This window comes from Gallus gallus, chromosome 1, assembly GCF_016699485.2.
Source record: "Gallus gallus isolate bGalGal1 chromosome 1, bGalGal1.mat.broiler.GRCg7b, whole genome shotgun sequence".
Taxonomy (NCBI): Eukaryota; Metazoa; Chordata; class Aves; order Galliformes; family Phasianidae; genus Gallus; species Gallus gallus.
In genome coordinates, this window is record NC_052532.1 from 64219604 (window position 1) to 64242000 (window position 22397).

General features: G+C 37.6%; 2 protein-coding genes across 13 annotated transcripts in view; one reads left to right on the forward strand and one right to left on the reverse strand.

Annotated features, from left to right (window-relative positions):
• The window catches only part of PIK3C2G (phosphatidylinositol-4-phosphate 3-kinase catalytic subunit type 2 gamma), a 280521-nt gene extending 260990 nt beyond the window's left edge, over positions 1–19531 (forward strand). For 9 of the 11 annotated variants that reach the window (XM_040655738.2, XM_040655778.2, XM_040655788.2 and 6 more), the window contains 2 exons: positions 13161–13286; positions 18633–19531. In XM_040655738.2, the coding sequence (XP_040511672.1) occupies positions 13161–13286; positions 18633–18785 (279 nt within the window). In that variant the 3' untranslated portion in view covers positions 18786–19531. Of the gene's footprint in view, positions 1–13160; positions 13287–18632 lie in introns of those variants that run through there. The other 2 variants (XR_006932295.1, XR_006932296.1) reach the window with 2 other exon arrangements.
• A 2101-nt stretch (positions 19532–21632) lies between these two features.
• PLCZ1 (phospholipase C zeta 1) overlaps positions 21633–22397 on the reverse strand; it is a 43035-nt gene continuing 42270 nt past the window's right edge. For both annotated transcript variants that reach the window (XM_040697189.2, NM_001039273.2), the window contains exon 13: positions 21633–21790. In XM_040697189.2, the coding sequence (XP_040553123.1) occupies positions 21708–21790 (83 nt within the window). In that variant the 3' untranslated portion in view covers positions 21633–21707. The remainder of the gene's footprint in view (positions 21791–22397) is intronic.

Sequence of the window (22397 nt, forward strand, 5' to 3'; positions counted from 1 at the left end):
GAGGAGGAGAAAGAAAGCCAACGTATCATGAACTTCATGCCAATAAGTGTAAAATGTTACCAGAATTTAGGAAAGCATATATGGGTGATGAATTCAGAACCAATTTTACAGAGAGAACATTTTCTGGAATTAAAATAAATCCCTACAATACTTTCCAAAACTACTTCCAGCATTCCTTCTTTAGAAGTTCTGAGGCTGTCATGAACTGCTCCTGGTGATTAATGATTCTGGGATAGCTGATATATGGGTGATGAATTCATAATCAGATTTAAGCTTTAACAGACATCCAGCCTCTTTCTATTTCGTGTCCTGTGCTATCCAAGTGCAAATTGCTTCCAAAAACATTTCTGAAAAGTGATAGTTGAAGTGTGGTGAGAAGAAATGTGAGATACAAGCTTTCCCTAAACAAGGGGAATGAAGTCAATTTCTGAACCTGCAGGTGTAGGGCTATAGGGAAGTTCCCAGAGGCAGCACAAGCAGATTCTTCATGGCCTTTGCTGGGCTTGGGCTTCATTTTGAGCTGAGTAAGGAACAGGAATTCTTTTTCCATCAATTTTGGTTCCCATAATTCCTCTTGTGAGCCCACTAATATTTACACTTTATGAGCAAGTTTGCTGATGATATTAAACTGGGAGGAGCTAGACAAATTAGAGAGCTGAGCAATTACCAACTGCATGAAGTTGAACGAGAGCAAGTGCCAAATTCTGCAGCTGGAAAGGGGCAGCCCTGGGTATAGGTACAGACTAGGGAATGAGACACTTGTCTTGCTGCTTTGTTGGTCCCCTTGAAAGCAATGCCTCCTATTTATTTCCATGGAAACTACAACAGATACAAAGAGCACAATAACCCTAACTTGCAGAGCAAATTCTCAGCTTCAATGCACAATTTTTCAATTCACTACCTTTAGCTATGCATTTTTGCCACACATAAAAATCTGCATCAGTGGATGTGACCCACTGTTTCACAGCTGCTTTGACGGCATCATTGTTAGGAAAATGTTGGTGGCACAGCCCATCTTTCATTAGCCCAAAGAGATGGAAGTTAGAAGGTGTTAATCTGGACTATACTAGTAGTATACAGTAACGATGCAACCCAGGAAATTGTAACTTTCAGCCTTGTATTGGTTCAACAGGTCCTGAGAAATCTGCATATGGTGTTCTTTCTGTTCTTGTGTGAGAATTCATGGGATCCACCTGACACAAAACCTGTGATATTCCAACATTGCCAACATTATTTCCAATGCATTGAAAACAATATTCAGCTATCCCTAATGTGGCTTGTCTTTCACATCCCTGTCACCACTGATGAAGCATCTCACTCACTGCCTCTCTGTGCTCACATTCATTTCTTTGTCTCCATAGATGTTCAGCAAGCATCAATGGGTACCATTTTTTCCATAAGGAGGAATTCAGTGGCACACCTTTTCTTCATACACACTTCCATGTCAGATGTCATTTTGTTGGACTGCCATATGCATTTTATCTGCTGCCATCTGTTGCACAGCAACGAAATGTAGTGGGATACTCGTGGGAAGGTTCAGTCTCTACTGCCATACCACCAACATCCATCTCTGATGTCATCAGTCAACATAATAGAATAAAAGGCATTACTTTTAGAGCAGCCCTTGTAGATTTAAATGGAAAATATATTACATACCAGCAATGCAATTCCTGCCAATTAAATAAAAAGCAACATTACATACACCCCTTTCACAATATTATGAATATTTCCTGCTTTACTTACTGAGGCCCACAGATTAGCCAGAAGGAATAGGGAATATATTTCATAGGTAAGCAAAGCCTGACCAGTCATCCACCAGTGTAAAACAAGTGGAAAAAATATCCCTCTGAGATGAACAAAAGTTATTCAGAAAGTATTGGTAACAGAATGAAATCAGAAATTTGGCAGATGTGGGAAAGTAAGACATACACATGGTGCTCTCCAGTGATTTTTGCAGAAAAACAAAAAAGCCATGAAAAGAAAGTTCTTGTTCTAACTTCAGCTTACAAAGTAATTGGATTTGATTTCATACTCAGTAGAAAGTACTTTAAAAATGAATGCAAATTAGTTTAGGCAAACATGTTCTCTTTTGGACTGAAGATTAGCAGAATATCTATAAACAAAGGCTATTACTCAGCAGTCGTTGAAATAGGGAAGAGTTTAGATACGATTTTGTGGTGCAGAAATCACTTTTGGATTCCAACATATTTGTTATAGAAGATTTTTGATAAATATGTTGTGTGGAAAGTTATGTTATCGTTTCTTGTTAAACCCTTTCATCTGTCACAAACACTGCACTGCCTTAACTCTAAATTCCGATTTCTAGTTTTTCAGTAATTCCCTATACAGCTAATCTGTTTTGAATCTAATAAAAAGAATGAGTTTTGTTTAACAATATGAGTGATCCAGGAGATGAAGGCGAACATAAATTAAATTTGCCATTGGGTGCAAATGAAGAAAACATTGCAAATAATAGAAGAGATGGAGCAAGATCAAGTGAATAAAAGTAATTTACAGAACACCACAAGTAGCTTGGGCAAATGAAAACTATTCCTTCAAAGAGATATGGATCTACTTCCTGTAGTAATGTGAAATAAAACAAACGAATGGTGGAACATGAGGTTGCTAGGAGAGATGCCAGTGAGAAAGGCCAGATCCTGGTGTTATGTCACAGAAATTAAGTAGTTTATAAGGCATTGATATTGCTCTCAGAAAGCTTTTTAATAACTAGAATTCAAGTTCAAAAACAGTTCTCATTAGGATTGCTTGGGACTGATTTATTCTCCAGGAGTGAAATATTGTTGCTAAAACTTAGCTGAGAACTGACTAACAAGGACACAACTCAATTGTGCAAATATTTAATGGAGAATACAGCAAGGTTCAAGAGGAATTATGTAGGATGTTGAGCAATACTTTAAGTAGAGGTAATGAGAAGTAATTAAGGAGCAGAAATTGTACGCATCATATAACAAAATGGATTCTTACAGAAAGAGGGTGCAAGCTGTAGAATTATTTCCCAAAGAAAAGTGGAGGGGGCTCTGTACAGTCTCAGAAATTAGAAGTGGTCTGGTTCAGGCACTTAAAGATTTCTTTTGTTAATTAAGAAGCAAAAGGATGTAAGCACATAATGCAGTTGCCATTTCTTTATGCATGTTACATTCATCTCTGCCTAGACAAGGAGAGAAAATAATACGAATGTGACAAAAAGAAACTGAACAACAGCATTTGCATATGTTTCTTTTCTCAAAGGCTAATTTCTTTTATACTCTCTAAGAGCCAACAGTTAAGAAATTCTGGTATCTGTATTTCTAAGGGTCCAAAGTAGATCACTGTATCTCAGCCAATCTTATAGACTCTTTAAATAAATATTAATTGGGAAATTAGTTATTCCAAGCGCAACAATAATACAGGGTGCAAAGAAGAAAATGCAAAGAAGGAATGCAATCCAGTGATTCTAGAACAAAAGCTTCAGAGAGAGTTCTATCCATGAAACCTATTCTCTGCATTCTACATCCTGCATCAACATTGCTTGTACATGAATAATACCATCTTAATCCATGATTGAACCTTGATATTTTTTCATCTATGTGGGGAAAAAAAAAAGACTTTAAATGACCTGAAGATAGCAATGCAGCATGGGATTTGGGAATCTAGAACATATCAGAGGAGGGGTCCAGAGGAGGGCAACAAAGCTGGTGAGGGGTCTGGAGCACAGGCCTTATGAAGAGCAGCGGAAGGAGCTGGGATTGTTCAGTCTAGAGAAGAGGAGGCTCAGGGGAGACCTTATTGCTCTCTATAACTTCCTGAAGGGAGGTTGTAGTGAGCTGGGGCTCGGCCTCTTCTCTTGGGTGACTAGTGATAGGAGTACAGGGAATGGCTTCAAGCTGCACCAGGGAAGATTCAGGCTGGACGTTAGGAAATACTACTTCTCTGAAAGGGTGGTCAGGCACTGGAATGGGCTGCCCAGAGAGGTGGTGGAGTCACCGAGCATGGTGGTGTTTAAAGAGTGTTTGGATGTTGTGTTGAGGGACATGGTTTGGTGAGAACCATTGGTGAAGGGCGAATGGTTGGACTGGATGATCCTGTGGGTCTTTTCCTACCTTAGCAATTCTATGATTCTATGATCACTTCTTTCTTTCAGGAAAAAAAAAAACAAAACCTTTTTAGTGATTATTGCTCAAATCTGTTACTGTGAGTAAAGGTACTTAATACATTTGCACTTCAGGTTATGCAGTCATCTTACCGTCTTTTATTTTTATTTTTACTTTTTGCAGTATTGGCAAGTTTTTGATACCCACATGGTGCTAGTGACCATCCAGTAAACTTGTGCTGAACATTGGTGAAGTATTACAGGGGCCTCAGAACCTCAGGAGCCAGACTTACATTTTGAGTAAGACAGATAGAGACACTCATAATTTTCCTTTCTGTTAATTCAGAAACAATAATAAATGCACACAAAGCTGTATCATGTCTTACTGGAGATAACTTTTAGCCCCACTTCTTTGCTACTGACTGCAGACAGTAAAAGACAGTAGTCCATTTTGCCTCACAACTACAGTTGTATATCCATGCAGACTCTTTCCCATTTCATTTGGAATTGTGTCTATCCTAATATACAGCCCTTTTTGGATTATCAAGAAGTCATTATTTTCAAACTGTACAGCAGCCACATCTCTGTTCTTTTCTTCATCTTTCTGAAACAGTTTGGTTCTGGTTTCTGAGCTTTATAGTAATAAAGGCTTAGAAGCTGAGGATACTCTTGTGACTTTCGGGATATCACAGTTTTCTTTACTTAATTCTAAGCAGAGTTAGATGTGTTTTCCTCTTAAATGACTGAAGCAGATCAGAAGTGTTTTACATAGTTCTTAGGAAGCTTTGAATCATTTGGGAATCAGCCTGATTCTCCAAATCTGTCTTTCTCTTTGCAAGAAAAGAACTCTTTTTGTTAAGTGTTTAAGAAATGCTTCTTTTTAAAAATACAACTGGCTGTGTGCCAATTAGGATTTGGATTCCGTTTGAAATTAAGACACATACACATATGAAATGATGGAGGTCAGTTGTCCGACTGTGAATATTGAAGTATCTTCCTTGTCCTCCAGTGTCTGCTCCAGAAGAGTGCCAGTTTTCCACAAAGCCTCTGTCACTTCTCCTCCTCCGTATATACCTTCTGGCATCTGAGGTGAAGCAAGGCACTGATATTTTAGAAACTAATCTAGTTGAAAAACTATACTTCCATCTTCCTCATTGGAGATTTAATGTGCGATTCATTTTCCTGAACATACAAGAGATGACATAACAAGTCCTATCTGGCTCCCAGCTAACACTGTGAACTGGGAGGACCTCATATAGGGCCTCTGTCACATCTGCTCATTTCTGCAGATATATAAAACACCCTTTTCTCAAGTGGAGCTATACACCAAAGTGTGGGCAATTTAACCAAGCCAGCCTGGAAAAGATTAATCTGCTTCTTGCCTACCTTCTTGACAGCATTACAAAAAGCTACGTAGACTTTACTGAGTACTTACAATCATAGTTCACATATACACTAGGGTATGCCCACATTTCAACTTCTTTGCCCAGAAATGGTGTCTTCATTGCAGAGTTGTAGCTGTGAACCTTTCCTTCTGCATCAGTGACTGAGGGTTATTTTTTCCCATTTGACAGCCAGGAGACTTTGGAGCATGCTGGCTGGATGGCTGGTTCATTCTTCAGAGAATTTGTGACTCACGACAGCTCCAGACCCTATTTCTTGCCCGAGTGGCTGTAGTCCTCCCTCTTAGAAATACAGTACATCACCTTTTATTAAGAGCTAGGCTGCATGAGTCCATTTCCCTTCTACTCTACTACAGTCAAAGCTGGACTGGAAAAACTGCACTTTTTTTTTTCTTTTTTTTTTTTTATTTATTTTTTTTTTTTCCAAAATGCCTTATTTCACTTGAGGGAGAGAGGGATGGAGCAAACCGCAGTAACAAAATCACTGTTTTTTCTTAAACTAACAGCACCTGCATTAGGCACAGTTTACCCACTTGGTGCGCTGACCAGCTGCATGCAGAGCAGGCAGGTTGAGGGGGCTGCTGAAGGTATTGAGCTGCACAGTGTGTGCAGGATATATTTGGAGATTCAAATCAGAGACACAGATATAGCACCTTTGCATTTTTATCATAGTAAATGACAAAGCCATCTGGAGGCTTGCTTCCCTGACACCACGAGAAGATTTCTGAAAAGCAGAAAATACGTGCTCAATAAATGTCTTCCAGAATTCCCCTGAAACAACATCTATGTTCTTCTGAAACGATGCAAAGATATGCTAAATTGAGATCAATTTCATTTCCTTTTGTTGTTGTTGTGGTTGCTTTGTCAGTGACCTCCATGCTAGTGTCCTCTGTCACAGTGTCTCCTCTGTTTATGCACATACCTGCATATCTGCATGAGGTAAGAGTTAAGTCAGGAATAGGAATGAGGTTCCTAACAGAGAGGTGGGAAAGAAACTTGGCACCAGAAAATAAAATAAAACTTACCCTGTAAAGCAGCAATTAAGTATTTTGAAAATTGGGGTGAAAAAAAAGAGAGGATTGTGAAAAAATACCATATCTGTGTAATTACTTTGTCTGATTGATTTTGTTTTGTTTTGCCAATAGTAGAGCATGTAGGGTGCACCATGGCAATACAGTGGATTGTCTTCTTCTGTATTTATTTGTTAGTTACTGAAAATATGGGTTTTGTTTTAGCATTCTTTGAAATAATGTATAAATATTTTGTGTCAGGAAAATGAGAAGTGTAGTAGGAGAGTAGACTACAGCTGTTCAGTGCTTTGAGATGTGAAAATCTCAAAGGAAAAAGAAGAAAGGGTCTTCATTCCCATGTTAAAATTTATGAAGTAAAAACAGAACCTCTCATTCATATAGTTTGTCCTCGTGGTATATATAACATTGTTCTATTTTGAAGGAACTTCTTGCTTTGTAATAGCATTATTTTAGTGCTGATGATTTTCTCAGATCTTTAAATTCAGAATTAGCCAAAGGGCATGTTATGTTTTTTCTAAAGCGGAGGCAGTAGTTGCTATTAAAGCTGCAGCTTGCAAAGGTTTAGCTTTTCCTTGGAAAGTTTCATATGGACTTCATATGGACTCTCTGTCACTCAGAGAAGGTGAAAGATGGTGCAGCAATCCTGATGGCTCTTCTGCATTTCTTACTAGTTTTAATCTAGTCAACTCCTGTTTCATACAAGTTGCTGGTGTACAAGACTAATTTTTCTGCAGTTTTTTCTTTTTAGTAATCTTTCTTGATTGGAAAATAATCAAGTGTACTTCATGTCTACACTTAATATATAAATATTTTGCTTATAGTTTTGAAGGTTTTTTTCTAACCATTTGCTATGGTAACATGGTTTTATTTAAGATGTAAGGATATCTTCATGTTAAATGTTAAGGAATATTCTGTGAGCTTTCTTCACCATATAGAAGATAAATTCTGACAGCACTGCATGTAAGAGAAAAACAACAGATGAAGGTAATAGGTAGGAAAACTGAGAGCTACTGAACAAAAGGGAAGGATTTGTTTCCTTTCTTTTCATTTGGGGGAAGAAGCTGAGATGGAAACATTTCTAAAGCCTGAATTATTTCTTTCTTTCTTTCTTTCTTTTTTTTTCACTGAAGAAGGGGAAAAGAGCAATTGAGATTTGAAAATGTCCAGGAAATTAATTTTGGAGGAAGAAAGGAAGTTATTTATAGAGGTGGAAAGGTGGCATTAGTTAATGCAAGTTACCTTTGATCATTTCTTTTTGTCAAGATAGTTGAAGGTGAAAAATGAGAAAAGAGAACAGCAGCTGAAGCTATCAAATCTTCAGGAGCCATCAGTCTGTTTCACTCTGGGACAAAAGGTGGAAGAAAATATCTGCATGTCTAACACGAAGAAAAACAGATGAAGTAATGTAAATTTGAGGCAGTAGTCACTGAAAAACTAAATTTGATGTCACTTAGGAAGAGATGTTTAAAAAAAAAATTACAATAGATTATCCCCAAAGTCCATTATTTTAACATCGTAAAATTTTCCTTAAAATTCATATCAGTGAAACCCAGTATTCATGTTGTCATGCTAAATTGCATAGTTTAAATATGGTAAATTTTGAAGTAAATGGCCCTTTCGTAATATTAACAAAGAATCCATTGTAAAGAAGAGTTGGGGATGGTTAGTAATGACTGAGGGAGAAAAGTCATTAAGATAATGTGATTCTCATGGAAAAATTAATTGAATTTCATCTATTATTTCCCAGCTACAGCTAGCATATTTGAAATTAAATTACACGGGAAATAACCTATCTATGTGGGTTTCTGTAAGTAAATATCAATACCTCTTCAGTTTCAGAAAATAAAATTGGAGTGAAAAATGGAACACAGACATAACAGAGACATGTCTGTATTAGTTTTTTGGTATTGAATTACAGATGTGGAGAGAAGTAGATTCAGAGTATTATTTCTTTTCTTTCTGTCCCCCTTTCTTTTCAATATTTTCATTACTTTCTTTGTGACTTTGGTAGAAAATAACATCTCAAAAAGAAACTGATTTTTTAAAAACATATACAGAGTATTATAACTGAGTTCCTCCTTTAGTCATTAGCAGGGTCAAGTAAACAGGTCAGTCTCTGAGAAAATTATACAGCAGAGCCTTGTTTGTATATGGAGAAATTACTGGGAGTCTGCCTACAAATTCAACTCATTTGTTTTATTGGCAGATCAAAACCACTGTTGTGTTGTGGATTGTATTTGTTTGTTAGGGTTTTTTTGTCCGTACACATGGCAAGAAGAGCCATGGCATTTCTGTTGTGAATTTGCTTTTAAACCTTTGCAGCTGTACAGATTTTTACTGCTGGATTTGTTTACAAGACTACATAGTCGAAGAAGTAAGACCTTAATTAAAATTGGAAGTAACTTTGTTTAAAGGAAGTAAATTTACATTACGTTTCAGTTAATGAAATTATTAGAGAATTAAACATAATTCAATATTAAGCTGTTTTTTTTTTTTTTTTTCTGCTTGCTTGATTACAAATATGTTCAAGCTGTAAGGGCTTTGCAAAGTAGTTAAAGTGCAAAATGCATTCCTATGGTCCTGTTTGATTTCTCTTCTGGCTTAGACTATGAACAGATGTGAGTCACTTTTGATCCACTGATAACAAAAGGGTTATTTTGCTGAATTTCAGAATTCACCCATAAAGCAGCTAGAGGTCTTATTCCATGTTTATAATGGACCCGTTGCAGAAAAGATACTGTTTGGAGTAAATGAGGGTGGTATTCAGGTCAGATATTCTTCATGTTTATCTAAATTTATAAATCTGCCAATGCAGTGTGTCAGAGGTGAAAGGATAATCTAGTGTGTCTCTTCACTAAATGTGACATTCTGGAATATGATAGAAGACATCATCTCTAGCAAGAAAACAGTTCTGATATTTCCTCCATTTTCCCATATTCAAACAAATGTTCAACTCATACATGAAAGACTGAGAAAGATTTAGTTTTCCCAAAAGTTTCTGAGTTTTACCTGCCATATCAGTCGTCTTAAAGCAATTTACTTCAAATTTCACTTATTTTAGATTTTTAAAAGATAACTCTAGCACATGAATCTCACTCTTGTTTTCAAACTATGATTCTTGAACCACCAATATCCCAATTTGTTCCTGTTGGAGACAGTCTAGCAAAGTACACCCTGTTCTCCAATGGCACCACGAGTCTTGTCTCAAGAAATCCTTTAGTGAAGGAAGTTCTTTGTAAGAAATGATTCCTCTGTTGTGCCAGTGAGAAGAGAAGTCAACAAATTCATTGTATGCAATATCCAGAGTCTGCTTCTGTAAAGCCGTGGCTGATCATGCTCATCCTCCAAAGTTCAGAATGGTGAGTTTGCAATGGAATGAAGTCTTCTTTGGGACAGTGAGAGAGTTTTATAAGATGTTTTGTGTCATATTAGGATTCCGGGAAGGTCAGTTGAGTAGTGGAATGTATGATCTGGCTTGAACAGTGCTCAGCTGAAGCTCCTTGATCACTTGATGGCATAACAGTGCCCCTGCAGATGGAAAACTGGGACAAATGTGGAATCTGGAGCTTGTCTTCCCTCTGCCTTCTCAACAGAGAAACAAAAAGTGGGAAAACATCTGTGAAGTGGGAAGGAAAAAAAAGTCAAACTGACAATCAAAACTAGGATCTCTAGTTGGAATTCAGGTGGCTGCCTTTTAAATTACCTCTAAGAGTTTGGTGGCTGATTGCTGCTATTCATGAAAAGTGGCTTTGTTTTTAGTTCTGAAAGATCCCAAAGCAACTGCTCTGCCCTGAGTTTTCTTCAGTGAATTGCTAAAATATTCTCTCTTTTGATATTCTGTCTTGACCCTCTCCTCCTACTCACCTCTTTCAACATATCTTTAGCTGCTTTCAAAGGAATAGTGTGGAAGTAGTTTTCTCTACATGTTTCATAAGGCACAGTGGTACTGCAAAGTGTCTTCCTTGGATTTAAACTAAAAAGAGGATTCAGATTTGATATCAGGAGGAAATTCTTTACTCAGAGGGCAATGAGGCACTGGCACAGGCTGCCAAGAGAAGCTGCGGGTGCCCCATCCCTGCATGCATTCAGGGCCAGAGTGGATTGGGACCGGGTCAGTCTGAGCCCCTGCCAAAAGCAGGGGGTTGGGGCTGGGTGGGCTTTAATGTCCCTTTCAACCCAAGCCATCTTGTGATTCTGTGATTCTGGGAGAAGTTTGCTGATGGAGGAAAGTGAGTTGGCTGAAGACTAGATAATGAGACAGAAGAAGGCAAGGAGCATCTGTAAGGCATAGAGGAAATTTTATCTGACTCTATTTCAACCCACTGTGTGTGCTTATTGTACACAGGTTCTGTTAAACCACCACACAGCAATCAGCTTGGGTTCTTTACCTGGCAGGTGACAGGCTGAGCCTCTTTGAAATGCAGACTGTGCTGCCATGATCTGTGACAGTGCTGTCCCAGGTGAGCAGTGGGCACAGAGCGGACCTGTCTCAGCAGCTGAAAGAGAAGTGGAACTGGGCAGAGGCATTTGTCCTCTCTGTTACCTTTGTAGCCTCCTGCCTACCAGCTGGGCTTCTCAGCCCAGTGCCCTTTTCAGCTGCTCCTTACCTCAGCTTTCAATATTAGCTTTGACATGGCCCCTGGTTAGGCAATATAGTGCTGGTATGATTTATAAAGCCTGACATTTTACAAGACTATCCCATTTTATAGCATTTCCATGCTTGAGATGGTGAAGAACCTTATTCTGGGCTGCGGCAGTTGAGATGGCAATAACTCCTTTTTTAAATGTTATTCTTTTTTGTGCCTTAAATGACCAAAATCTATTGATCCTCAAGTTAGTTATAGTGATGCTTATGTATTCATTGAGAAAGGAAGAGCTTTATTACAGATAGGATCCTGGTTACTTGGAGTTGTCCTAGGCTGCATTGTTTTCCCTTTCCTGATTTTTAAGAGACTGTTCAATTTACTGGATTTTGTCGATCTTGACTGAAGTTTTAATATGGTCCCAGATCAATAGAGATGGGCTTTTAAATTGATAGTGTAAGTTATAAATCCTGTTTTAACAATATGTACTCTGTCCTGGGAAAATGCCATTTAATGGCATTCTTATTTTGGTAGCTGAATCCCAGCTAACTTAATCCCGCATATATTTTACATCAGATATACTTTGCACAGCTTAGTGACAGTAACATTAATCATTCACATAGTGCTGACACTATGTGATGATTTGAGCAGTACATCCCTTGATGCTGTGTAGCAATATTAGTCTTTCCAGTTGACCACATCATCTGCCTTGAAGGATCATTTCAGATAACAAAAAACAGATATTTGTTATGCAAGAACTGGTTGCTCGCACATACAAGCACTGTTTTTCTTCCTAGCAGAGAGTTATTTTTTGCTAGGACACCAGCGGTGTCTCCTATCACAAGAAGATGTTGTTGATGAAGTCTGTAGAAAGCCCCATATTTCTAGTCACATACTGTGAATAATCAAAATCTGAGAAACCACTTTATTCTGAGCCAGGGAAAGCTACAGTGGGAAATATAAATGCAGTGTTTGGCTTATACTCCGGGTTCATGTGTTCCAGATATCTAAAGATCTCTTCTTTCATTTGCTCATTCATTTGCATCCTGCCACTGGATTGCCTGGGAGCTGTCAGGTCAGCTTGATGCCTAAAATACCAACAATACTACTGAAATTACTGATATTTTGATAAACACCCATGTGTTTAAGCCTCTGTTTGTGTTTTCTGTTTGTATAGTACTATTTTGCCATCACAAAGATGTCTGCTAATTTATAAGCTAAGCACTACGGCATATGCTGGGAAGATACCTTTTCCATAGTTATTCATGATTATACACTTCGCATGTTCTTTTAAAGACTCTTATACTACCAATACGTTTTCTAAGTGACGATAATGTTGCTCTAGTAATAAGATTACAGCTGTCCAGAGGTTATCCAGACGCTGTCCACCCACCAGAAATAACTTATGACTGAGCCGGTTAATGGGTTGGCTGTGATCTGGAGTAGCTCCCATAAGCTGGAGTATCTGGAATACCATTAAGTAATCTGAACTTGAAAATTAGAGTTTGCAGTTGTGTGATGGGAGAGATCAGGCAGGCTGTTATTATAAGAACGCTGTTCTGCTCATATTGCTGCAGGAAATTCTTCTGGCTCCTCTATAGTTGTATGTGTTATGAAACACCCTTAGAAACAGTCAGTTCTCCTCAGTGTCAGCCCTGCTACTTAAGGGTTACAATCAGTAGGAACGTGTTAGCTAGAATCCAGCTTGTATACATTACTCTAGAAAATGGAAAGCCTAGACTTTTTTTTGAGTGTAAACCGAGTTAAAGCAGATTGAGGCTTAAGCATTTTTCAACTAGAAAATAAAATATTAAAGATAGGCAACTTCACGTTGTTCTTGTATGATTTCATTGATTTTTCCTGTTTCAATATAAAGCTGAATTCTAAGAGTATCTGTTGTTTGCTGCATTAGCACTCTGATTTAGCCAAGAGAACACTGAGGATGTGATATGTTTCTCTGCCTGAATAAAGTACAGATTTCATTTGGTAGTTCTTTATTTGTTTCCTTTGCTAGAACCTGGGCATTCATATTTATGACCATTTTGTTTTTCAGCGCCTCCCAGATGGCTCTGCCCCAAGTGCACATGCTGAATTTTATCTTCTGCCGGATCCTGGTGAGGTCAATCGAAGGAAAACAAGAACAGTTCCAAAAACCACCAACCCTACTTACAATGAAATTGTGAGTACTCTTCCATCATTTCTTTCTTCCATCATTTCTTATACATTTTATTTTTGTTATCTTCTCTTGAAATAATACAACAATGCCACTCTAAGAGCTGTTACAAGTATGATCAAACAGAAGGAATATATTGTAAGCTCAACCATAAATGGGAACAATCCTTTCTTTTGCTTCTTTCTCAGCAGTGAGACAGTCTCTTTATGTGTTTCTCCTTGGGAAAGTGGTTGGATTATTCATTCTGTTTGGTCTTGTACTGTAATCACTGTTACATTATATCCAGATGAGCCCCAGTATCACTGCACCAAAACCTAAACTGTTTTTAATTCAGATTTATGTAATAGCATGAAAAGCAGTAATTGAACGGATGCTGTTACTCAAAATCACATTTGAAAATGGACAACCAAATTGGTTGTCACTGTCCTAAATGATAACACAATAATAAATAGCCTAGTCCTTTTTATGTCAAGATGCCAGCAGTTCACAGCCATATATAATTATTTCACTTACCACTGAAGTGCTCAATCCTGTGGGGTGAAAAGAAACATTTGGATGGAGAAACGTTTACCACAAAATGGAAAGCAGCATAAACTCTATTCTTTTGTAAGAGGAGATGAGATTCAAACAGTAGGTGGGATTGGAGATGATAAGTATTACATAAAGCAAATCTCCTAAGGATCTCAAGGCAATTTACAAATGTACTTTGAGCAAGCTTCATGGAAAGTATTGCCACTCCATCCTGTTTCACAGATAAGATACAATTAAAATTAAGTTAGTTAGCTGAGACTGAGTCCTTATCTTCTAGTTACCCACTCCTGGGATTTTTATTTTTTTTTCCCCTTTTCCCACTTCCAGCTGATTACAAAGCTACCTACTTACACTGATGGCTTCCAGCACTGCTGTAAGGAGGCTCCTCCACTGGTATTGCTGCTCTGTATATTATTGCAGGGGAGTAAAAAGGAACTAGGATTTATTTTTCTACTATGTTTTTTCCATTTATTTTTTTCCCACTATGTTTTTGGGTTTTTTTTTTGGTTTTTTTTTTTACAATCAAGAAGTGGAATGAGGCTAATTGACCTAGCAAAAGTTATTTCCTTACATTTGAAGATTATTTAAAGAGAAGAAATAGAATTGTTTCTATATTAACATCCCTTTAAAAATTTCCAAAATGTGGTATGGTCAAGAACCATCAGTAACACTGTTAAACAATTTTGTTTCTAATCATTGTTAGGCCAATTTGAATGCCATAAAATCCAAAATTCTAGGTGCAGTCAGACAGTACGTGCTGGGAGGGGATTTAATTGTGGTTAAGGATCATCCTTCTGCTGTTAAGAGAAAATCCATGCACACTTAAATATCCTTTACTCAAAACTTACAGCCTTCTTCACAGATGCTCAGTCTTTTTCACCAGGAGCTGCTAATCGCAGTGGGGACATATGGCTCTGCTGAACTTGGGCATTTCGAACCCGAAGCTTGTACTGTTAGCAGCTCTGCTCCTCCATATGCGACATCATTCTGTATGCATTTTCTGTCCAAGGCTGGTAGACTGAGGCAGAAGAAGCCCCAGGGAAGGAAAACAGCTAAAAATATAAGTCAGCTGTCTTTTAAGTTAGTTACTGTCCAAAATGCTGTGTACAGAAATGTGCTAGCCTTTTTTATGAGTTCATAAGTTTTTATTAAAGCCAAATGGCTGGAAGGAAGCTGTAGATTAATTTCTCTCCATGTTCGAGACTGAGAAAATTCTGAAATGTGCTTCTCTTGGGTATTTTTGGTTTTAGTTTCGTACTTTTATTGCTTATGACTGCCTACAGCAAATTATCAACCTTGCAAAAGTGCATTTTATTTTTGATTTCTACTCATATTTGTGAGAGTACAGATGCGAAGGTCCAGGAGGACCAGCAGTAGAATGAACCATGCTGAATGCTTTGGAGTTGCTTTTAACAAGCGCTCCTTTTCTCTTGTTCCTTTATATGGATTTCAGTTTGTTGCACTCATATTGGTGCAACATTGCATTAAAAAAATGATTATCTCACTAAAATGGGATGCAAGGTAAGGAGAAACAGAATAATATGCCAGCTGTTAGGCCATTGGCAATAAATAGGAATCGCCTCTGAGATTCCAGATTAGTTTAGTGGAAAAAAAGAAAAGTTGGAAAATTGAAAATAAGTTTGAATTATTTAAGTTTAAATTGTCACTGAGAAAAGGATCAATGTGCAAAACCAATGGCAGTGGGCTCTTTCTCGTGTGTCATGTTTGCTACAAGACATACTGCAAGTCCTCACACTCGCTGTCCTCTGTCTCTGAAGCACCTGGAGGTACACACTTCTAGAATGAGTGAACCTCCATAGTAAGTGCAAGTGTGCTTTGCCACAGGGAAGCCAGAACAAGAGAGAGTTCCCTCCATCCTGCACGTGGAGTGGAAGGGCAAACAAGAACAAACACATGGGCTGCATCAGCCCTTGTGTGCTATTGCAGCTGCCTTCAGAGAAAGGGGGCTGCTGGCCTGCAGTGGGACTAATAGCCCAGGCATAACAGAGGAGGAGGGGACCTGTGTCCAGAGCCACAGCAGCTACCTGCAGCACTGTGCTTCAATGCTGATTTGGAGAGTTAAGGGTGAATCTAGAAAGTTTGTCATGGGTACCTAAGGGGAAGCAACTGTCCCTCATTTGTGATTAAAATGCCATTAGACCATGTGCTTTTCTTTTTGGAGCCAAAAATACTAGAATTCCAGTTCTAGCTGTCCCACTGATGTGCTACATGGCTGTGCATTACACACCTCCATCTGATCTAACTAGGAGGCAATTATTGTTAGTAAACAATGATTTCAGGGTTTAACTGTCCTGATTGTAAAATTCTGACTGGGGGAATATTTCTCTTGTCCACATATAATTCACCTGTCTGCAGTCTTTCTTCTGTCCCCACACCCTGATGATAATGGGAATTCAGCTGTAGCATCATTTTAGAAACAATTTTTGGGATCAGTTGAAAGCCACCAACATCACACTTTAAGGTCATTTTTATATTGGTGGGAGATGCTATCAGATGACATGAAAGCTGGATTTTTGTATTCATGTACAGTTTGGTTAAGTAGGCAGTCAGTAAACATAAAACTGAAAGGCACCTGGCACCACTGTCATGACAGCTGTTCTAAACTGTGATTTCCAAAAGTTTCCAAATTGACGCATTAGGCTTACCAGACTGCAGCCTGGTAAGACCTTTCTAGTAAAAGCCAGTAAAAAAGAATGATGGGACAACTTTTCTATCATCAATCCTGTGGCTGTTCACTCTTGCCACATCTAACATCCCACTACACCAGGGAGCTTGTTCTAGTGTCCCACCAGCCGTGGACCAGAGCGTTCTGTGGTCTCACAAGGGCAGCCCGGCCCTGTTAGTATTGCCTGGGAGAACCAGCAATCTCACACCTTCTGGATACATCTGTGAAGTTCACCCTTTGGTTGCCCCATGCAAGAGGAACGCTACTGGGGCTGAGGCTTTATGGAGTCACCTTTGGCTGAAGTGTATCACAGATGGCCACTGCTGCTCCTCACAGTGGGCAGTACAGGGAGTACTCTGCAGTCTGTCCCACAGAGACCCAGGCTGGGCTGGGAGGCTCAGTCTGACTTTTCTCTTCATATAGACTGCATCCAGATTGAGCAGTAAATCCAAGCATGCTGCATGGCAAACTCACTGTGGGCAGTTTCACTTTCCCATTCTCGTGAAGTGACAGTATGTTACTGCATTTACTTTTTAATCTGCATGGCAAGATTAAAATTTTAAGCATTTTCCATTGCAACTAAAATAGCAAAAACACTGGAAACACTTCCATCCATACAAATTTTAGATTAAATGCACTTCTCTAACAAAGCTTTCCTTTGAGGCCTGGTTCTAGCTGACAGCATTCTTTCATATTCTATCAAGCTGTACGCAGTTCACTCAGCAGTTTTTGATTAATGCAGAGACTGAAACGTAGGAGTCTATTTGGAATGCAGCTCATTCTTGTTAGCCTATCACTCCAGATTTATTTTTTTAATTCAGAAACCACTGCGTTATCATTTCATAATTAATCTGTGTTCTCACAGCACCAAGGTAATTTCAAAGATATTTTTTTGAAACTGTAGGCTTTAATAATTTTCTTAAGAGATGCTAAGCAAACTGTGTCATTTAATTTGAGAATCATTAACAGCACTTCTCGACTAACAGAAACATCCAGATTTAGTTGTTTCCACTTGCTAAATTGGGGCCAATCTCAGGCATGTTCCACACCCACAGCATCTACTGAGTGGGCTGAGCTTTCTATCATGTTAACAACTTGATAAGTCCCTTAAAAAATGCAAATGTTTTTTATAGTGGGCACATTTAGATACAGTTAACAACCAGGATCACATATACAGCTATTTTTATGGGAATAGTAAAATGTATACAAGTTTTGAAGGAAAATTCTCTTTTTTTATGATGCGGATTTCTGATCTAGAACAGTTATGGAATTTTATGGAAGTCTTGGTTAGAAGAAAATTTGGTTTTGCTTTGGTGTGTTCCTTTCTAATTTTGGTGTGTAGCTTGAGATTTAATCACATTACAGTACTAATAACAATATTCTGCAGTCCTGTGCATTGTGTGATATGCTTTCATGAGACATACTGATGGAACATAAAGCTGCTTTGAGGCACTACTGAGCAACATGTAACAAATATAATAATATACCAAGCTACAAAAAAAAAAAAAAAAGAAAAAAAAAGAAAAAAAAAGACATAATAACAGGATTGTTTGGGTTTTTTGTTTTGTTTTGTTTTGTTTCAGAACAGAAACATCATTTCTCAAAGCATCTGATATGGACAGATATTTAAAAGTTATATTAATCTACACTTTTCCGTAATTACCATTTCACACTTCTGTCCATGATAAGTACCCTTCATCTTAATCTCTCCTCTGGAAAACCAACAGTTGTATTCTTCCCTGGAGGGATCTGTGTGGATCTGATACATCTCCACGTTTGAGTTCAAAACTCTGCCTTAGTTCCAATTTTCATATGGCAAATCATGTGTTCATATTTTTTTTATCAAGTATTGCAACACAGGTTTCAAATTTATTTACAAATGCTTGGTAATCAGACTTCACAAGCCTAAACTGGCAGAATCTCCTTTATATAAACTACATCGATCAAATGTAGATCTGAGCTGAATCCACTAACTTGAATTTAGCTCATAATTAGTAGCTTAGAATTCTGGAGGACAGCTTACAGTAATTATTGTAAAGTTATCACCATTATCCAGAAGGCTGTACTGAAGTGTTTTGCTTGACAAATAAATTCACAGATTCATATGTTTTCCTGTGCACTTTATGTTATTTCAGGTTGTGTACAACAAAGTTATGCAACTTGAAGGCCATATACTGAAGCTTGTTGTGAAAAGCAAAGGAACATTTGTGGGAGCTGTTAACATTCAACTGAGTAGAGTCCAGTTAAATGAAGAAAAATGGTATCCACTGGGAAACAGTGTAATTTAAATGTGGTCTAAGACAATTCAATTATTTATCCACTAATGTTTCTTTATTCTATTTTCCATGGTACATTTTGTCTCAGTTACCCTTGAGAATATGCAGTCATCTGCTGACCTCAACATTTCTAATCATAAGGCTATTGTCTTAAAATTGCTACCATCTTCTTGCAACAGATTCCTGTTAGTGTGAGTTTAAGAAATTGCATTCTAGCGTGTAGGAGCATGCAGGCATTCTTATGACAGCAATCAAGACTTTTGTTCATGTGAAATAGTACTGTAAAAACCCTGAATTTAGTACACATCAAAGTGTGGATTAGAGCCTAATTCTTTGCCTACTAATTCCACTGACGGTGTTTAAACAATGCTGATAATGGTGTAATTTATCATTGTCCACTATGACTCACTGCATATGATGATTCAGCAGAGAGATCCATGGGAGGATTCCCAGGGTGCCAATACATTACAGATATCTAGCAGATCTCATGTTAAATCTTATGCAATCCGTACATTTAAAAACAAGCATACCAACTACCAATCAAGAATTTAACAACTCTGCACAGATAACATTTGGTGCAGTATGTGTTGGTGTTTATATAATGCAACTTTAAATCTCGGATACTCATTTGTGAATAAGCTATTTCAACATTTCTTTTATTCTGACATCCAAGAAGCAGATACAACCAGTTGATTGTGAGAAGAAAGGAGGAATGTGGAGCTAATCTTCACAAATAAATAAAACATATTGAATATGAACTTTCGGTGTTGTATTTATTTAAGATCATATTATAAAGAATCTTTTTTCACTCATCCTACCCCATTGCATTCCTATACTGTATAAGGGAGTCGAGTCAATACATGCATTGACCTTAGGGCTATATATACATGTACATAATGAATGTGAGTTCTACCTTTGAGTTCATTGAGGGTGATCGTGGGCTCTGTTCTTCAAAGCATTTTTACCTAAAGCAAGGAAGCACTTAAGCACATCTTTGAACATTTAGCATGCAAGCAACTCTAATGAACTGTCCATTACTGCCAGCCTGTTACACACATGCAGAGCTGAGCATGTATATAAACCTTTCCAGAAGCAAGGGCACATTTTAAGGCACAGGAGACACGTTGATTTGTGATCTGATCTGCTGTAAAATTTTAAGGTACCATACTGAGTAGATCTGACATTTGTTCTACCTGGTAGAAAAGTGGTCAACAGAGGGATAATAACTCCAGAAGCTGAAGATAATTGCCTTCTTCTCCCAAAGGACACTCACATATCAGACTTCAGAAGGTAATGTTGTATAAAGCTCCTGAAGTGGGACTAGGAGTGCTGTTTAGGAATCTAAATAAGCTGGAGTTTTTCTCAGCATCAAACCAATTGGCCATGTCACTTGGTCAGTTTGTGTCTGAGAACAGATACACAAGAGTGCCTTGTGAAATTAAATTCCTCCTCAGTAAAGGGAGGTAGGGGGGAACTCTGCTTGAATATTGAGTATTATTATTATTAGAATTCTGAAGAAAGCTATAAAATATTTATGACATGAAAAAGATATTGGCTAGCATACAGATATGATCACTACAAAGTTCAGTAAGTCTAACATTTTAGATCATAGGATATCCTGAGTAAAGAAGCGAGTGACTTCTCACTCAAGAACAGAAAACACATTGTGCCCGGCTTACAATGTTATCAAATTACGTGACCTTACAGTTCAATATTGATTTTAGATTCTTAGTCTACTCCCTTGGTTTCCTTATTACAACTGTAATGCGATTTTCTAACAGTGTTATTTTCAGTGACATTTTCTAATCATTGCTTACAGCATACTGTGATTTTCCATCTTAGAGCAACATTAAATAAAATAGTATTAAAATGGCTTTAAATAAAAGTAACATTAAAAATAGAATATTATCAGAACTGTCTGCAAACAGCATTAAAAATAGAATATTATCCGAACTGTCTGCAAACATAAGCAATACTGTTGGTATTAAAGAAAGAAAACTGTCAATAAAACATCCTTTAAAAAATGCATGTTTGAGTAACAGATATGCAATTAGTGTAGATACAGTCCTCTGGAAGCTCAGCAATACTTCAGTTTTCTAAGTAAGCTGGGAAAACTATGATTTATGGATGAGATTGGCGCTGATAGCTCTGTTAGGCAAAAAATTGCCCTCAGAGAACTTAAATCATACAATCAACACTTACCTTCCCTAAACTTCAAATCCACCTCAGAGCATTGTGCTGCCTATTCCCTGAGTTCACAGTCAGTAAAAGGTATCCTGAGTTTCCTGCTGCCATGAGGAACATAGCCCTTTACAAATCAGTCTGTGAATTATTTGTCTTTCTTTAGCAGCAGGAGGTTCAGGATTAGGCTGAGAAAAGGTACCAATATTAGCATCTTAAGTTTTTATCATTTTAAGAGCTACTTTTTCTCAGAACTGTTTTTCCAGGTGGCAGAATTACAGTAGACATTAAAGGGATATAGCTCAAGCAGAAACTGCCATTACTATACAATAAAAGAGACTTTAAACTGAATGTGTCATTTTTTTCTGGTCCCTTGGAAATATGATTACTCTTTGTCAACACAAATAAAAATTTGCATGTTAAGAAGTTCATAATTTTGTAGTATAAGATCATAAATATTATTATCCTCAGTAATTAATCATAATTTTGCAACTACCTGCAAATGAAATTATTAATTGAATTCAATAAAATGTCCAAAACAGTTCACTCTGTATGAATTACTGGTAGGGCTAACTTCACTAGCCAGTACTTATTCTGGATACCATTTACTCACACAAGAAGTCCATTAGCTTAAAAAAATGAATGGTAACATGCCACTCTGGAAATCAGACTACTGGGTTGTTGCATGCCAAGTGATGTTGCTTTATTGAGTGGGGTGTGAGTCACCAGAATGACAACTGTTGCGGAGCATTATTAGTAGTACCAGACATACACAAACAGAGATGCAGGTTCAAGTTTGCCACCAGATTTGGAAAACAGCGGAACAGTACAGTAACCTGTAAATATAATGACACATGATTACTGTATTAATCACAACTGAAAATACTACAGTGGTGTTTTATGTTCTACTATGCAAATATAACAAAGCAATGAACCTCAGAATAAGTCTTTAAAATAAAGTGACATGATACAGAACCAAACCCCCATTTCTACTGGTTTTCCCCTCTACATATACAACATTTTGAATCTGGCACTTCGGGACACAGAGTAAAAGACTAAGGGTAGAATCTTTTAGTACCTTTTCAGGTTTTGAAGCTGAAGACTGGACTAAAAAAGAACAGCTATACTTTAAATATGAAGAAATCATGCATTCTAATATTCAAGGAACTATGCTTCACACATTCTTCTTATAGCAAATTAAGCAACATGTGATTTAATAGTGATAGTGCTTTACAGAGAAGAATGGTGTTGCAGCAATAATACACTGCTAAGGCAAAGAAAAAAGAAAAAAGTGTGATGTAAGATCTTCTATTGCGAAATCTTAAGTCTGTTGAGGATCACTTTCTATATATGAGTGATTCCTAGTATCAGAGGTAAGGCACCCCTCGGAAACTGTATGCTCATCATTTGAAGAAGGTGTAGTTCTTAACTTGAAAATTATCT